The 15,679-nt window shown below is 35.9% G+C and overlaps 1 protein-coding gene across 1 annotated transcript in view; it reads right to left on the bottom strand.

The window, feature by feature from the left end:
* The window catches only part of RASA2 (RAS p21 protein activator 2), a 45,234-nt gene that overhangs the window by 3,758 nt on the left and 25,797 nt on the right, over positions 1–15,679 (bottom strand). Inside the window, exons 8-22 of the mRNA XM_066556756.1 lie at positions 14,835–14,911; positions 13,369–13,467; positions 11,441–11,597; positions 10,159–10,307; positions 8,778–8,892; positions 8,255–8,329; positions 7,458–7,581; positions 5,568–5,674; positions 4,275–4,361; positions 4,104–4,181; positions 3,575–3,648; positions 2,295–2,401; positions 1,927–2,009; positions 881–1,089; positions 143–246 (exon numbers count right to left, since the gene is read on the bottom strand). Of these exons, the coding sequence (XP_066412853.1) occupies positions 143–246; positions 881–1,089; positions 1,927–2,009; positions 2,295–2,401; positions 3,575–3,648; positions 4,104–4,181; positions 4,275–4,361; positions 5,568–5,674; positions 7,458–7,581; positions 8,255–8,329; positions 8,778–8,892; positions 10,159–10,307; positions 11,441–11,597; positions 13,369–13,467; positions 14,835–14,911 (1,645 nt within the window). The remainder of the gene's footprint in view (positions 1–142; positions 247–880; positions 1,090–1,926; positions 2,010–2,294; positions 2,402–3,574; positions 3,649–4,103; positions 4,182–4,274; positions 4,362–5,567; positions 5,675–7,457; positions 7,582–8,254; positions 8,330–8,777; positions 8,893–10,158; positions 10,308–11,440; positions 11,598–13,368; positions 13,468–14,834; positions 14,912–15,679) is intronic.

The following is a 15,679-nucleotide window of genomic DNA, read 5'->3' as shown; positions in this document are numbered from 1 at the left end:
AGGTGAATATAATAGAAATGTTAATTCAATTGTTAATTGAATTAACAATTAACAATTCAGTTAATTGTTCAAAATTATATTCTTAGCCTAGAGAACTAGAACTGAATATCAGTGTAATTCTTCTTAATTATCATTTGAGTACCTTCCAACTTCTGTAGTTTAGACCTGTTGATAGTGAAAAGGGAGTAAATTCTTTCTGTCTCTCTGTCTCCATCAATCTCAATTTGAGTATCAGCAGGAACATCTCTAAAAGGTGAACAAAGACAAGTAATCAATAATTCTAGAAAGCAAGTAAAAACAGATTCTTTTTCATTACACATAGACTTTTAATATGTTTATCACTCACAGACAGTTTCACTAAACTTAGTATGTAGTTTATATAACCTACATAGTTAAGGATAAATTTATTTTTAAAAGAAATCACAGCATTTCTTTGTTTTCAGAAATCAGCAGCTTCTAAAAAGACATTAAACCGTTTTAAGATGTTATTCATTTTTCTAATATACCTACAAAACCCAAATGATTTGTCAGAATCTACATACAAGATTATTTAGCTTTCTTAGGGCACTCCTTTAAAGAATGTGAAGCTGTTGTATAAAACAAGAAAAAGTCATTAAGGAGAGAAGACTTCCAGGCTGAACTTCCTGGTGTGTCATATTTCTTCATTCAACCTGGCATCTGAATTAAATCCATTATTCTGCATGAAGAGATCTCAGAAAAAGGGTATTTGTGCTTTTCAAACAGGGTATTTGTGCTGAGCAGGTTCCCGCCACAGGGTGGCACACGAAGTAAGAGAGAAGCCCAGTAGTTAGTGCCCGATGCCCGTGCTCTGCAGAGCGAGAGGGGAAGCCTGGCTCCCCTGTGTGCAGGCTGCACTTACGCGGTGCAGCGCGCGCAGCCCTCGGTGCTCTCGGCCGTGGCCTTGCAGCACAGCCAGCTCCCGTTCAGGAAAGCAGAGGGGTGGTAAAAGCTCAGCCTCCTCTGGTTGCACCTGGTTACCCGGCAGAGAGCCTCGATCCACTCACTGGCTTCTACGCAGTTATTTGCTTGGATATAGAGTGGCTTTTCTCCGTGGAGTACTTGAAACATCTGTAGAAGAAACATATTATTCTGCTGAGTAAAAAAACACAGTTATCGAGCAATTTCAAATATGTAAAAATAGATTTCAGTGCTCGGGCAATTCCAAAAACTCTAATTAAGAGAGAAAGTGAGACAAGGGAGAGAAGCAGACTTTTCACCTCTTTCAACTACACAGAGCAGAAAAGCTCACTGTGTTCTCATCTAAGAAAGAACCCTTATAAATTAGAACAGGATGCATCTTCTGTCTTCTTCATCCACATATCTTTAAGTGTGACCCCAGATTTCAAGAAGCATGACCTTCATGCTTCAGCAACAGAACATTGCCAGAAGTCTCTCCTTTAGCCATCACTGGCCTTAGTGACAGCTGTTCTTTTATCACTGCCTCAGATGTTTGGGCTGACATAAGAACAGAAATAACTGATGTGTTCCAGGGCTAGAATGAGGCTGTGAGCACAGACAACTGCCTCAGCTGATGAAGGGATTGCACGAAGTTCTCACCAAAAGGAATAAATACAAGTTTGGTAACACTACATTTCTATTAGCACATAATATAATTTCAACTGCTTTGTAATTATGTTATATAGTTTTAACTTTCATTCCAGAAATTAGGCAAGGGGGGCCAAGTCACAATCAGTCAGAAAACTTGGTGCAGGATAGCCACATTTCCAGGTTGATTTCCACGTTCAGAATACTTGGAGATACTGCATACAGCTTGTTATTCCTGATCCATAAAAGACCTTTTGCTGAAGTGTTTATTAAGGGGGTTTTGTTAACTCTGTAAGCTAATTACAATCTTTTATTTAAAGAACATATCAAGAATTAGATATAAACTATCTTTTGACCCACATTTTTCTTGTTGAAGGAGTTCTCATCAAGTTTCTCCACTGCAAGGATGTTTTTGATTGGAATAGTGAAAATTGGTTCTTTATCTGTAAGAAATTGTAAACAGAGGAGTGAAGCAATCTTTAAGAACTGTTTTATAATCTCAGGGCACTGACATTGAAGTTCATACTCTAAAAATATGCATTTTTATTATGGAAAAAATAGGCTTGAATCAGACAGAAGCCTCTATTAATCAAGGCAAAAGTAACTAAAATAAATCATAGGTATTTTAGGAAAAGAAAAAATTATGCCATTTTAAAAGCACAAAAAAAGCTACAAACACTTAGACAAGATTGAAAAATAAAAATAATTGTTAAATAAACATTATTTACCTTGCTGTTTGTGGTATGTGAATTCTCTACTTGTTAGACAGAACCATCGCTTCTTGAAATTCTTTTTACCAATCCGAGTCCTCCCCTGAGCTCTTTTGTACATTTCTCTGTAAAGACAGAATCAAATGAAATGCAACCATTAGTCTTCAAAACCATTTACTGAGATAAGACATTATCGTTCATCATGTAAAAATCTACTTCATTGTACATTAAAAAAAATCTACTACTTGTTCACAACAGATCCTCAAGATTCTCTCCCACTGTGGTGATGGTGTGCAGGGTTCCAAAAGCAGGAAAGGAGTCTGAAAACCACACAGTCCAGACCAGTGCTTGTAGCAGTACATTTGGAGGGGATACATAACTTGTCCAGATGAAGAACTCCAAATTTTCACAAAAGGGAATAAGGTGTTTCTAACTACAAGATTCTTTCTTTCCTGCCACTTTCTCCATGTAATTGTATCAGTGAAATGACACTGGATATGGCTCAACAGCAAGGAAAGACAAACTGCATTTAGTACACTTTAAGTGTACTCACTCCTAACTCTTGTTTTGAACAACAGCCCTCAATTTATTACTATAACCAAGTGCTGATCTACTACAATTTCCTCCTTCATTTCTATTCAGTATCTTACTAGTAAGAGACATGTTTCTTCTTGTTTGAAATTTGGATGCACATTTGATCTTTTCTTCTTATAAACCTGCTTTTCAAGTAAATTAAAATATTCTCAAGTAAATTAAACTATTTTTTCCTCATGAATGTTGTTCAAATCATCATTCTTGAGCAACATCAAGCAAAAGAGAGTTCATTTTTTAGGAAGAGTGACTTTCACCTCCATCTATATAAGAGTATTCTATCACTAAATGTTAAGTATTTAAATTACAGGGTAGTTTTCTATCTAACTTCAAAGGCAGAACATTTAGCTGGCCAGGCTTACACAGGAGGTAGAATAATTCTAAGTTAATCACATTTTAAAATACACTTTCACAATCCTCAAAAACCACCACAGAGCACACACTGAACTGTGACAGTAATGCAGACAGTCTTCAATAGGTTTTCAGCTGCTTTAAATTATTTTTTAAAGTATTTAGAAGATGAGTTATGAAAGCTTGCACCTGTTCTTCTAAAGTAATTCTACATACTAAGAATCATCTAAATTACAAATATAGTAATTTCTACAGTATATCAGACATTTTGATAAGCATTAATCTGAATCTGGCATTACTGAAAAAAGACTGAAGTCAATTTTCCTATGGACAAAATAAATTCAAGATGTATTCACCCTTCTTTTAGATGTACTGGCTCGCTCACACCACTGGGCTCTTTACTCTCAGTAGAGGAAACATCATCCAGGAACTTAAGGAAAAAAACCACAGGGAGTATAAATATACAATATTCAGAAACACAAAACCCCAAAAGCTATTTTGAAAATATAAATGTACAGTTTCTCCTTGAACAGAACAGTTATTTTATGCAATAGATGAAAATATATGGCAGGGCCTAGGAACAATGTAACAAGGGATGCCCAGAGGTCACACAAGCTTTCTTTAATGAGTTTCTTAACAGCAGACCCAATAACAATTTCTTTCCAAAAATGTACACTTTAGTTTTAAACTAATTTAGCTTAGTTCATTATGTGCAACTCTTGTGTATGGTTTTGCAATGTTTCTTGGTTTGGGGTTTTTTTAATGTCTGAAACAGACCACAACTTTTTCTCTCTAGTAGAAAACTGAACACTGACACAAACGTTTAATAATGAAGACTGATCAGCTACACCAACAATAATAAAATAAAATACAGTTGAAAGTTACCTTTTTAACAGATTCAGTAAATTTTTCTTCTTGAAATGTTTTGAAAAACTCACACATAAATGTCTCCTTGAAACTTGACTGAAAGGAAAAGTATATTGACATAAATAAACTTTTATAGGAATTTTCAATAGACAGAATGTTTGAAATGAGAAAGAATTTTAATAGCCTTACAAGTTTGCTTTTGGTCAAACTTCCCCAGCTCCCCAAAGTCTGGATGGCTTTTGATATAAGAGTTAATGTTCTAGAGGTCTGTGCATCCTAAAACAATGAAACAAAATTCAGAAGTCATATGTTTTCACAGTTCCAGGTAGAACTGATTAAAAAATTAAAAAGTCAAGAAAGATAGTATATTACACAATGTAGTAAGTCTGGTACATCTTCATTCCTTTTCTTTCCCCCAAAAGAAAAAAAAAAGTGCATGAAATATTATCTAGTTTATTAGCTACTGCATAGTGTTTATTGTTTTAGTCATTACCACTAGAATTTAATATTAGTTCTGGTGAAACATTTTTACATATAAAACACTAGAAACCCTCAAATCCTGTAATCATTACTACACATCTAACAAACTTCTGAATAATAAACATAATGAAATACTGCAGGACAAATGGTCCAAGTTTTCACAATAAAAAGTGAAATTTAAAACTTCATCTTTAATGCTTTTACTTGGTGTGTTTCCTACCTCACCAATTGCATTTTAATACAGAACTATAAACACGGCCTCCAAAAGTGGCCTCGCTGTTCCCTTTTAGATGTTTAACCCTCAAATGTTAAAATCATGTAATTTTTTTTACTCAAAAATCTGGATAATGTCAAAGCAATGAATTAGAATAAGTGTATCTTTTTCTTTTGAAGGCACAACACACCTAAGTAAATAAAATAAGGTAATAATGACAACCTCTGGAGAAGCAGATTTCATATATTTTCTGAATTTAATGTGAAAAATAATACAGGGTTTTAATATCGATATTCCTGTTTTTGAAGTTGTTTTATATTGTGTATCTACTTGACAAACAAAACTAGAAAATCTGTCAAGCCATTGCAACTAGTGGAGTCCAGGACAAATATACCAACCAATTACTGGATAATGCTACAACCTCTGCTTAAGACCCACATGGCAATAAATGTCTGGATGTTTAATTTCCTTGGTGGAAAGAACCAAGGCAGTTTAGACCTATACCTTAAAGGACCCTCAGGTCATGTTGTTATTTCACCCCAGAAGCACATTCCCAAAAAAAGCACAGCATCTTTAATATTGAAAGCTCTTCCACATCATTTGAGAACACCCCATAAAGACTGAAATATCTGATGCTTTAAGAATTGTAAATATCTTATTTCCTTTGGGAACTGAACCTAGAGACATGTAGTCATCTTATTTCCCAGTTACTGAAAGTAACTTATGCCTTCCCAAACCAACAGCTCTGACAGTATGAATAAAACAGAACAAAGCTTCACAAGACTTACTGGATGGTGAGGTCGTAAATGAAAAGTATGAGGTGAGACTACGGCTACAGCAAAGAAACGAAGAAACACAAAGCTGCTCACTGCAGAATACTGTACATGAGGGTCATCTGCAGAGAAAAACCATGAAATGTAACATGCACTGAACTTAGGAAACCATGAAGACAGTTAACATAAAAATCCTTAAGAAGATAACATCAGAGGAGACATTCATATTTTAAAATAGAATAGAAAAATCAATGAAGTGCATGAAATGAGAAAGGTGGTCATGGTAAGAAATTTTCTCCTTTTAGTGGAGTGTTTACTGCTAATTTATCTGAAAAGAAGTTCTATTCCCATACAACTGGCTCATCAGCTCCACTGGGAGAAACAATGAGATGATTGCAAGCATTTACATACACAGTTGATTAGGTCTGGCTGGATGCTGCACCCAGAGACAAAACACTGCAGACACTGCCTCTAAACTCTGGGGCTATTGGATTCTTTCACCTGGAAAGCTACTCACTGATAATTCAAATACATTAATGCTGCATGACAAATACAGTCAACACATAGGAACAAATATAATTGCAATTCTGAGTTGCATCATAAACTCCTGCTTGTGACTGTGTTCACAAGGGTTCTTGGCTGAGGGAAGAGACGAGAATGTTGACTCCATGATCAGAAGGCTTGATTTATTATTTTATTTTATATATATATATATATATAACATTATAACTATACTAAAAAGAAAAAGGAAAGGAAAAGGTTTCCTCAGCAGGCTAGCTAAGCTAAGAATAGAAAAGAAAGGAATGATAACAAACACAGCTCTCAGACTCTGTCCGAGATAGCTTGGTCCTTGATTGGCCATTAATTATAAACATCCAAGATGGGCCAATCACAGGTGGACCTGTTGCATTCCACAGCAGCAGATAACCATTGTTTGCATTCTGTCTCTGAGGCCTCTTAGCTTCTCAGAAGGAAAAATCCTAAAGAAAGGATTTTTAGTGAAAAGATGTCTGCGACACTGCTGTTATATAATTTTGATGATGTAAAAGAATTTTCTCATTAAATATTTTGGGTATATCTGTTTTTATACTGGGAAATACAGTAAGGTCACATTCTTACTCTAATGACCACTTCAATCTGATCTATTAAGTCAGCTTTTCTGAAAGAACTGTCTGAACTAGAGTAATGGCTCAGTTTCAGTGACAAACATGAATCAGTGAAATGTTCAACATTATGAGGAGCATACTCTTCACCTGTAGCTTATTACAGGATATTCAGATTTTAATTGACTCAAGTGTGAGTACTTCAGACCCACTACATTACTCCTATATTAAAAGCATTCTGAAAGAATAAAGCTATTCTAATACTGGTCACATTTACAAACCTAATAATTAATTTTTACTATTCACCCTCCTCAAAACTACCCATAACTGCTTTAGCTATAGCAGTACTAAAGCTAACTTCACAGAAGTTATGAATGTGCTGGCCATTGTAAACAGTGGCAGTTCATGTAAAGATGCAAATGCTAAATTGATTTTCAAGTTCACATCTTGTTTCTTTAGAAGCAACAAACAGAAGAGCTCTTAAAAATTTTAAGTCTTTCAAATAAATCACTTCCTGTACTACTTGTGCTTTTCTAATATTATCTTGTACTCTTCTGATGACTTCTCATTTGCTGCTGTCTTGCAGTTTCTGATTTGCTATATTTTTGTGTCAGAATACAAAAAATGTCTCTTGACTGACCATAAAGTTTGAATATAACTTACAGCCTGACAGAAAAACAAATGCCTGTCAAAGTTCAGGGCACAGCCTCGGACAAGATAAGAATTTTAACAATCCCTGTAAGGTAACTGCAGAAGTTTTCAGTCCGAACACCACTTTCAGAAGTTCTTAGAGAACACTTACTTGGAAATCTTTTGGCAGCCAGATGCCTCAAAGAATAAAACACATCACACATTAGTGTAGGACAACTTATACTCGACCGCACTATTTCACGGAACACTTTGTCCACGTAATAGCGGAGATTTTCCTGCAATTATGAAAAAAGGTATATTTTAAGACCATGAACATTCATATTTCTCCTTTTCTTTTCCCTGGGCACAAACATAACACTGTCTGATTATTCAATACTGAATTCTAGTACAGTGCATATTTTAAAAGCCTCATAATGTTTATATGGCATTACTACTGTTAAAAGGTAGTTTAATGATATTTACTTAAAAGTATATAAGCAGTGTCTAGCAATATAAACTACCTATCAATACCTGGTTTTGTCATTTGACAACAAGGAAGGAACATTTCCCATGCATATCAAGTGAACGTTAACTTTATTGCAGCAACTGTTGCCTTCAACATCAGCATACTCTGGGGTAAGAGGGAAGCAGCCAGCAAAACTTCAATGAAAAATGCTAGAACACTTCTAATTAGGTACATCAATCTAGATGCTGAATATAGGACATCAGGAATCAAAACACCAAAAAAACTGATAAGAATGACTGTCATCTTTAACTTCTCCTCTCTGTCCCATTTTCCACTGGACTTTTCCATTGCTGTCTTCATAAAGAGGAGTAAGAAAATACAGCTTTTTCTTTGTTTACTCTGAAAACAGAGTTATATTGCTACTATGAGTTACTCATTTTCCATTACAAAGACTGCTTTTAAAAATGCTTCTTTCAGATTTTTAAACCAGTTGGTAAACTCACCATATTAATTTCTACGTTATCCCCCTCTCTTAATTTGATGGGATCTATTTCACAGGGTTTAGGCGACTCACATATCTGAAAGAAACAAACAAAACTATAGGAGTTCAATTTTTGAGACAAAGTATGGAAATGCACCTGTTAAAAACTAGATTCTTATATTTAGGAATAAAATTCTAAATAGGTCCTAACCATCTTTACCAACATGCAATGACCATCCTCACTTTTGTTTGTGCCTTTTCAAATGGATTGATTACATAAAGCATCACATGGGCAAATTCTGCAACGTGTTGGGAGGCTGCAATGACTTTCATTGACTGTTTATTTTGAAGCATCTGGAACATAAATGACAAAACACAGCTCCTCCCACTAAACTTCAGCAATTATTGCTCAATTAATTTCTCCTCTAGGATGCCCCTACCTGAGTGATTCCTACCAGAGAGCTGAAACAGGAATGTCTATCTCACAGAGAAGGATACCACAGGGGGCTGAGCTTCCCCAAAGAAGTTTCAGCAGGATAACATACCTCATCAATAACAGGTTTCAAAGTAACCTTTAGGTAGTGCTTCCCCACTATTTTCATCATTTCATCCACACACCGAGTTGCAAGTGAGTTGCCTCTGAAGATTGTGTTTGCTTCTCTGCAAGAAAAGAAGTTATTTTATTTGAGCAAGGAAAAAACAAGTTCAGTAAAAAAAATTCAATTTATACTCTATCTTGCTATTAAATATTTTAAAAGTATTTGTAATATATTTTAATTAGGAATCCCAGAACACATGCACCAAGCTTCTAATGGCACTCAGTAACAAAAAGAGTAAAACAAGAATATTATTACAGCAATTACCAAACCCAGGAACATTAAAAAAAAATAAGAAAAAGCCTAAGAAATTTTATACAATTAAAGTTATAGTGTAGTGTGGAACATGAGAAAGAACAACTGGAGAAAATTCCAAAATAATGAAAATTGTACATCAGCAATATACAATTCCTCCTGCAGCAGTCATGGTAAAAAAAGTCTGGAGCTATAGCACACTACTACACTACACCAATAAACCCAGACACTTAAACCAAAAGATAATTTAATCCAAGGTTATGTTTTTATTCATTATAGTTGTTGAAGAAAACTGACAGCCAGCTGTGCAAAGTGTATCATTCTAATCTGAGAGATTTAGTTTAAGCTGCCTTTGTTACAGTTCAATTACAATGGAATGTGTGTACTAAAATGAAGTTTAGAAAATTATTTTCTATGAGTCACCTCTTTCTACACAGTTAAGCTGTCTCACATTATTTGAATCAAGACTAAGTGCTTTGAAATCAACTGTCCTGTGGTGACAAAAGCCCTGCCACACCTCCACTGGATATGACCTGGCAGTGCACTGGTTGCTACTCACATCTGCCTTATTTCTCTCCTAACCACAGAGCTGCAAATTCACAGACCATATGCTGCTACTTGGAAAACTCCTGTGCTTCCTACCTGCAAGGCATGCAGGCCACATTCTTAATTACATGGCATTTTTGTAGAAAAAGAGTAGCCTTCATTTAAGCCGCATGTAAAAGACAACAGGATAAGATTTTCACCAATTTAAAGATGTTCCATCTAAGTTCATAAGTTTCGATACAATGCGCAGTAAAATTTGAAGAGTGGCCAAATAAAGACATTTAAAATAAAAACTATGTACTCTAAGACAAAGTTTGACCAAACTGTCCAGCACCCTTAACTCTGACTCCCAGATCCAAAATTATTTTAATGAATGTTTTTAAAAATTGGCATGAAAAGATGAATATATTTAGTCAGTTTTACTTGAGAAAAAGAAACCAAAGGGCTTACTTATCAGTATCGTGAAGCCCCATTGGAACTCTAAGATGAATTTTAGAAAGCATGACATCAATAAACATGAAATACATACTGGGTGTCCCTCAGATCTAGTTCTGCCACTGCTGCAACGAAGGGAACCAGCTTATGGTGGTGCAGCAGCAGCCGTACCAGGGGCAGCACAGCATCGCACTTGTCTCGACACACCTCACTCAGAATGTAGGCAGCAGATGCAGAAATGGGCTGTGAGAAAGCAGAATACAGTATCTGAGTAAAGTAGTTAAATGTTCCTTCTGTATTTGAAAAAGTACAGCTCAAATCTAATGACATAGTTTGTTAACAGAAAGTTTCAATATTTGCTGTGTAACATGGCAATTAAAAGCTTTCATTTCAGAGATAGTTAATTGAAAATTAATATTATCCACTCTAAAAATACACTTAAGAATGGATCCTACTCATTCTCCCTAAAGGGTTACACTATGGCTTTGTCACCAACCCAAGTTAGAGACAGAAAGCAGTTGTTTTACTAAAATGTCATGTATCTTCATAGGACTTTTAAAACTACAATCAGGGGACATTAAAATAAAGTTCTCACCCTTCTCAAGTGTTTGCTACCGCTGTACATTAGGGAATTTCAATACAAAACCTAAATTATTTCAGTAGAAAAGACCACTGCTGACTGCTGCTACCTATATACTCAGCTATTCCTGAATTCCAGTGAAGCAGTATGGGCCTGCAAAAACTTGAGTCACAGCTGCTTCCTCTAGCTTTCTTCTCCTCTGTCACTATTTCACTAACACTGAATCGATAAAAAGCTGTACAAGACCTCGGAATATAAAGTCTGGTTGCTACAGTTTGATTCCTGTCCCAGTGTTATGCAAACACTCTACCACACTTCCCTCTTTGTCACCATGTCCTGGTGAGAAATCCAGTCATGCTGATTAACATCCTGGGGAAGGCAGAAGCAATTCAGAAGTAGAGTTTGAAATAAACTCTGAAGTAGATCCTTTTTGTTAATTATCTGCCCTTCAGTGCCAATAATGAATCAGTGTCCCTGGAAAATCTCTAAATCCAAGAAGCCAATAGATGCCAATGGAAAAATACAATGTTGAAAAGAACAACCAAAAAGAAAAAAGTATTTTATCTCCTCCAGGCACATAGCACAGATTATATTCCTGTCTCCACTGGTTCTTCTAAAATAAGAAGAAAATCTTGGAGCAGAAGTAAGAGCTCTAGAAGCTGTTCATCTGGGTGTGACAGAAGTAATTTATACAAAGAAAGAAAACCCATCATCTAAATATGAGTAATTCATATTGTCTCACAACTGCATAATCCATTTTTAGTTTTCACTTCAATGAAGTTTTCAACAAAAGTACCTGAACATCTGAAGATTTTAGCAGCAAGTTCCTTAGAGAAGTGTAGTACTCAGATGGAAGTACACAGTCTTCAGTGTAACAGATATTTAATCTAAGTGATCCCAAATCATCAGTTTTTGAAGACTTGTTTCCATTTTCTCTTGGCTGAAGTAAGTACCTGTAAGCAATAGGACAATTATAAAATATTAGATACCTATTTCATTCATTTGACTAATTCCATAATAAAGCAAAGTATCACATTTAACTATTTCAGTATACATGCATTGTATCTGAAAACGGGTAAAAAATTCACAAAAAACCCCCCTTGAGACACAAAAGTAAAAACATGAGCAGCATTTAATTCATCTTTAGCACATAATGGAACTTAAATTTATTTTCTCACATCTTTGCAAACAGTAGAATAGGATATACTTTTTGTAGGTTAACAGGGAATAGCAGGAATTGTTTGAGACTACACTGGGACATCTCATTTTACATCTAGGTTATATTTAGGGTGTTGGACACTGCAAGTGAAACAAGTAATGTGAAGAGTTAAAATGGTCTTGTCTGAGACCAGAAAAAACACATAATATTAACAGGCTCCACTCTTGAGAAACAAGATATAGGGAAAATGCATATTTTTTTTCTACTCTTAATACGAAATCCATTGAACAATTCACTGGCTGCAGTTTCACTGCATTCCAACAGGAGGTGTAGCCCTACAAAAATGTTCACAGCTTTTAAGCGGTGTAACAGTAGTTTTAACAATCACCCCAACAAACTGAAACCCCATCTCCAAATATTCTTTTACAATCATGTGTATTTGGACCTCTACAACCAGGAGATCAGACTGGTCAATTCAAACAGCTACACAAACACAGCTCACAGGCAATGAGCCCATGCTGATACAATCTTTCTCTCTGCAGGTTGTTGACAGAGGCCTGTTTTTATGTTAATATGGTCATACAGCTGTTGATGAGAGACTGGCAGAACAAGCCTGTGACTGCAATACACCGTGCAAAACCAGAAACTCCAACACAAACACCTACAGGATCACATTCAAACACCAAGAGTCTGAGTTCAGCATCCAAGACATTTGGAGCCTGAGGTGGGTACATGGAGCAGAGCCATAATGGTTCCTGGCCAAGACCTGTGTTCCATTTAGTTCCTATTTACACGTGTTCTTCCCATCTGTTTTCTGTGTGGATACGAAAGCGCTTCCTCCATGCTTTTTCCTGTACTAAAAGGTTCACTAAAAGCAGAATATTTTACACACTTGGAGCTACTCAAATCCCTTGCACTCATCCCTTCCTGCTGCCAAGCATTTGGGACAGCAAAGGAGCTACAGATGGGCTCCTGCTTCCAAAAACATCAGAAAGGAGGGTGCTGAGATGTCCCACACAGAAGTGTTTCTTGCCTGAACTCCCTTCACACCTCACCCTTCCAGGTCCTGTGACTGCTCCCCTGATATGATGCTGGGTTGGTTCTAGAGGATACTTTCAGAGTCTCCCCAAGGAAGAAAAAAAAAATCCATACTTAATGATCAAATAAATTCCTCATTGGTCATTCTGGAAGTATGACTTAGGAATTGAATTATGAGTGATGCAATTCTGAGAAGCTCCAGGTTTGCTGGGTAGGCTGAAGAGCACACAGAGATCACTGAAATCCAGCAACCTGACCAAAAGACAGCTACAGTCCATCTTCCCGTCACTCTCCACTCATCCCCTTCAAACACCAACTATTCTGTGACTAGGTGCAGACATGGGGAAGAGCAGAGCTAAATGTACCTGCTGACAAGGGTAGTTTACTAAGCAGGGAAACTCTAGAAACATGTTTCACCTAGATTAGAACAGGAAGACATGGTTTAATGAATAGGTAGAATAAAACATATCCTTTGCAAAAAAAATGTGCAAGACAAGCAAATTCACTTCTGAATCACCATTTCTCACCATGCTTGAAAGGAATCATTTCTTAACACCTTCACAGGAACTTTAATTTCTCCTAGAAAGATGTCTTGTACCAGATTCCCATTATTCCATAGGTCAACCCTGAAAACAAGAACATTGCTTAATTTTCTTTTCTCCCAGAGAGAAATAAGCAAGTTTACAATAACTGCCTTACAGCACTAATCCACATGCATGCAGGCAGCAAATGTTAGAAATCTCACTCCATTCTAAATAAACCAGGAAGACTCAAACAAGTGACTTATTAATCCATAAAGAACAGATAAAGAAACAAACAGTGAAAGTTAAGACTTGCAGACCTTGCATCAGTAAACAAAAGTGACTGGCACAATGTACGGCTTCTGCGCAGTCTCCACCCCCAAAACTGTGCACATTTCTTCTCAGGTAATTCAAGTGAACTTTTTCACCAATAGATTTAAATATCCACCTAACTGCTAAAGTCTGGGCCACTGCAATGCCACACCAAGACATGCGCTTGTTTCTCCAAGCAGCAGCTCGTACGCTTACAACCTCCAACGGAGTCCGGCTCCACACATGCACCCTGGATTGTTCTATTACTTCTTACCTCTCTGACATTTCTGACAGACAGCAGTTGTTAAGAACAAAAAAAAAAAAACAAAAACAAAAACAAAACAAAAAAAAAGACAACTAGATTTGTTGGGGCATGACTATTTTTCTAAATATATTTGCATCTACAATGAAATATACAGTTCTAATTAATGAAGCTAATAGTTAAAAACACGCATACTAAGTTAGTTCTATAATGGCTATGTGGATTAACTGCTAAATTATTCTTCTGATGCCTGTTAGGAAACATATGCTATTCTGTCATTCAGCAAATTTGGTGCATGTATGTGCAGGAGCACAAGAAAGACAAGAAACTGAGTACAGGGCTCTCTGCAGTTCTAATTACATTGCATAAATACACAAAGACCTGCTCTGAGGGGAAAGCAGCAGAAAAGGGGAACATACTTTGAGTATTTGCATTTGCAGGGAAAAGATGAAAGACAAATGTTCCTCTAAAAAGCAAAGTGAATTTGTAAGAATCTCATAAAAGAGGCTTTCTCCTCTTTTTTTATTAAACCAACCAACTATATTTGAAACTATAGACTAGGATCAGGTAAGCTGGTATCCTTCAGTACAAGTTCTATTACCAATCTTCTGCCCAAATAAATATTATTTGATATAAGGTATTCATACCTCTTTACTCACAGGCATAGGAATGCTAGATACACTCTACCACTATTTACTTCAAAATAAAAAAACTCATCCTCAGTAAGAAATACAAGTTAAAAAAAAAAAAGAAATTTTCTTTGTAATTTTTTCTACAAGTCTGATCAGTAATTCTATGAAACTACACTAAGATAAAACAGGTATTTATTGTCTTGATGATAAAATATTATGATTTATTAATGATTCTATGAAATCACTTTCTAATCCACATAACTTACCTGACTTCTAGTTTCTCAATATCTTCTTCTTCCACCTGAAACTGGGACTTTTTGGTGTAACTGCTGGACCTGGTTACCTGCAAGTAAATTCCTCTTATTAACACATTTTTTGTATTATGGATATCAAAAATCAAAGAAAACCCTCCCTGCCTCTAGCATAGGTAAATAGCTACTGTTCCTTATACAAAGGAAAAAGGTCAGTTGGCCAAACAAACTGCTTTTTCCAGAAAGCAGGAGAAAAATGGGTCAAGTAGAGTTCATGGTGGAGCCTACTGAAGGCTGATAAATGAGGGAATTACAGTATAGATCTATTAGAAAAAACAACAAGTAGTATGACAGGAAACTGGCAAATTTTTTTTCTTTCAGCATGAGCCCTATGAAAGCATTGAAGTAAGTCAGTTCTGAAATGTTTAAAGAAACAACAAATAGGAAACCCACTTTTCTTGCCCTAGTTACAACACAATTGTAACCTCTCATCTACAGTTTCCTCATTTCATGACTGACTGCATTCTCAATTTAACTCCAATAAATCATAAGTCAAAAAGTTACCAGAGTGGTTTGGATCACATTTTTATCCTAATATCTAATTCTTAAGAAATCACACTCAGTATTCTTGAGCAGGTCAACTGAGACACACACACGCACTGAAACTGTGCATAGGCATGAAACTATTTCTCACTCAAGTCCCACACCAGGATTTATAAAAACACAATAAATTATAATACATTTGAGGCACATGCAATAGTTGTACTCCTTCCAACTCTCAGTACTGCATGCTTTAAATGCAAATCTGATTTTTATTACTGACACAAATCAGATGAAAATTTAAATTCATGGTTTCTTTG

Source organism: Molothrus aeneus, chromosome 10, assembly GCF_037042795.1.
Source record: "Molothrus aeneus isolate 106 chromosome 10, BPBGC_Maene_1.0, whole genome shotgun sequence".
NCBI classification, from domain to species: Eukaryota; Metazoa; Chordata; class Aves; order Passeriformes; family Icteridae; genus Molothrus; species Molothrus aeneus.
Note: the sequence above shows the minus strand (reverse complement) of the source record. Positions and strands in the feature narration are given on the sequence as shown.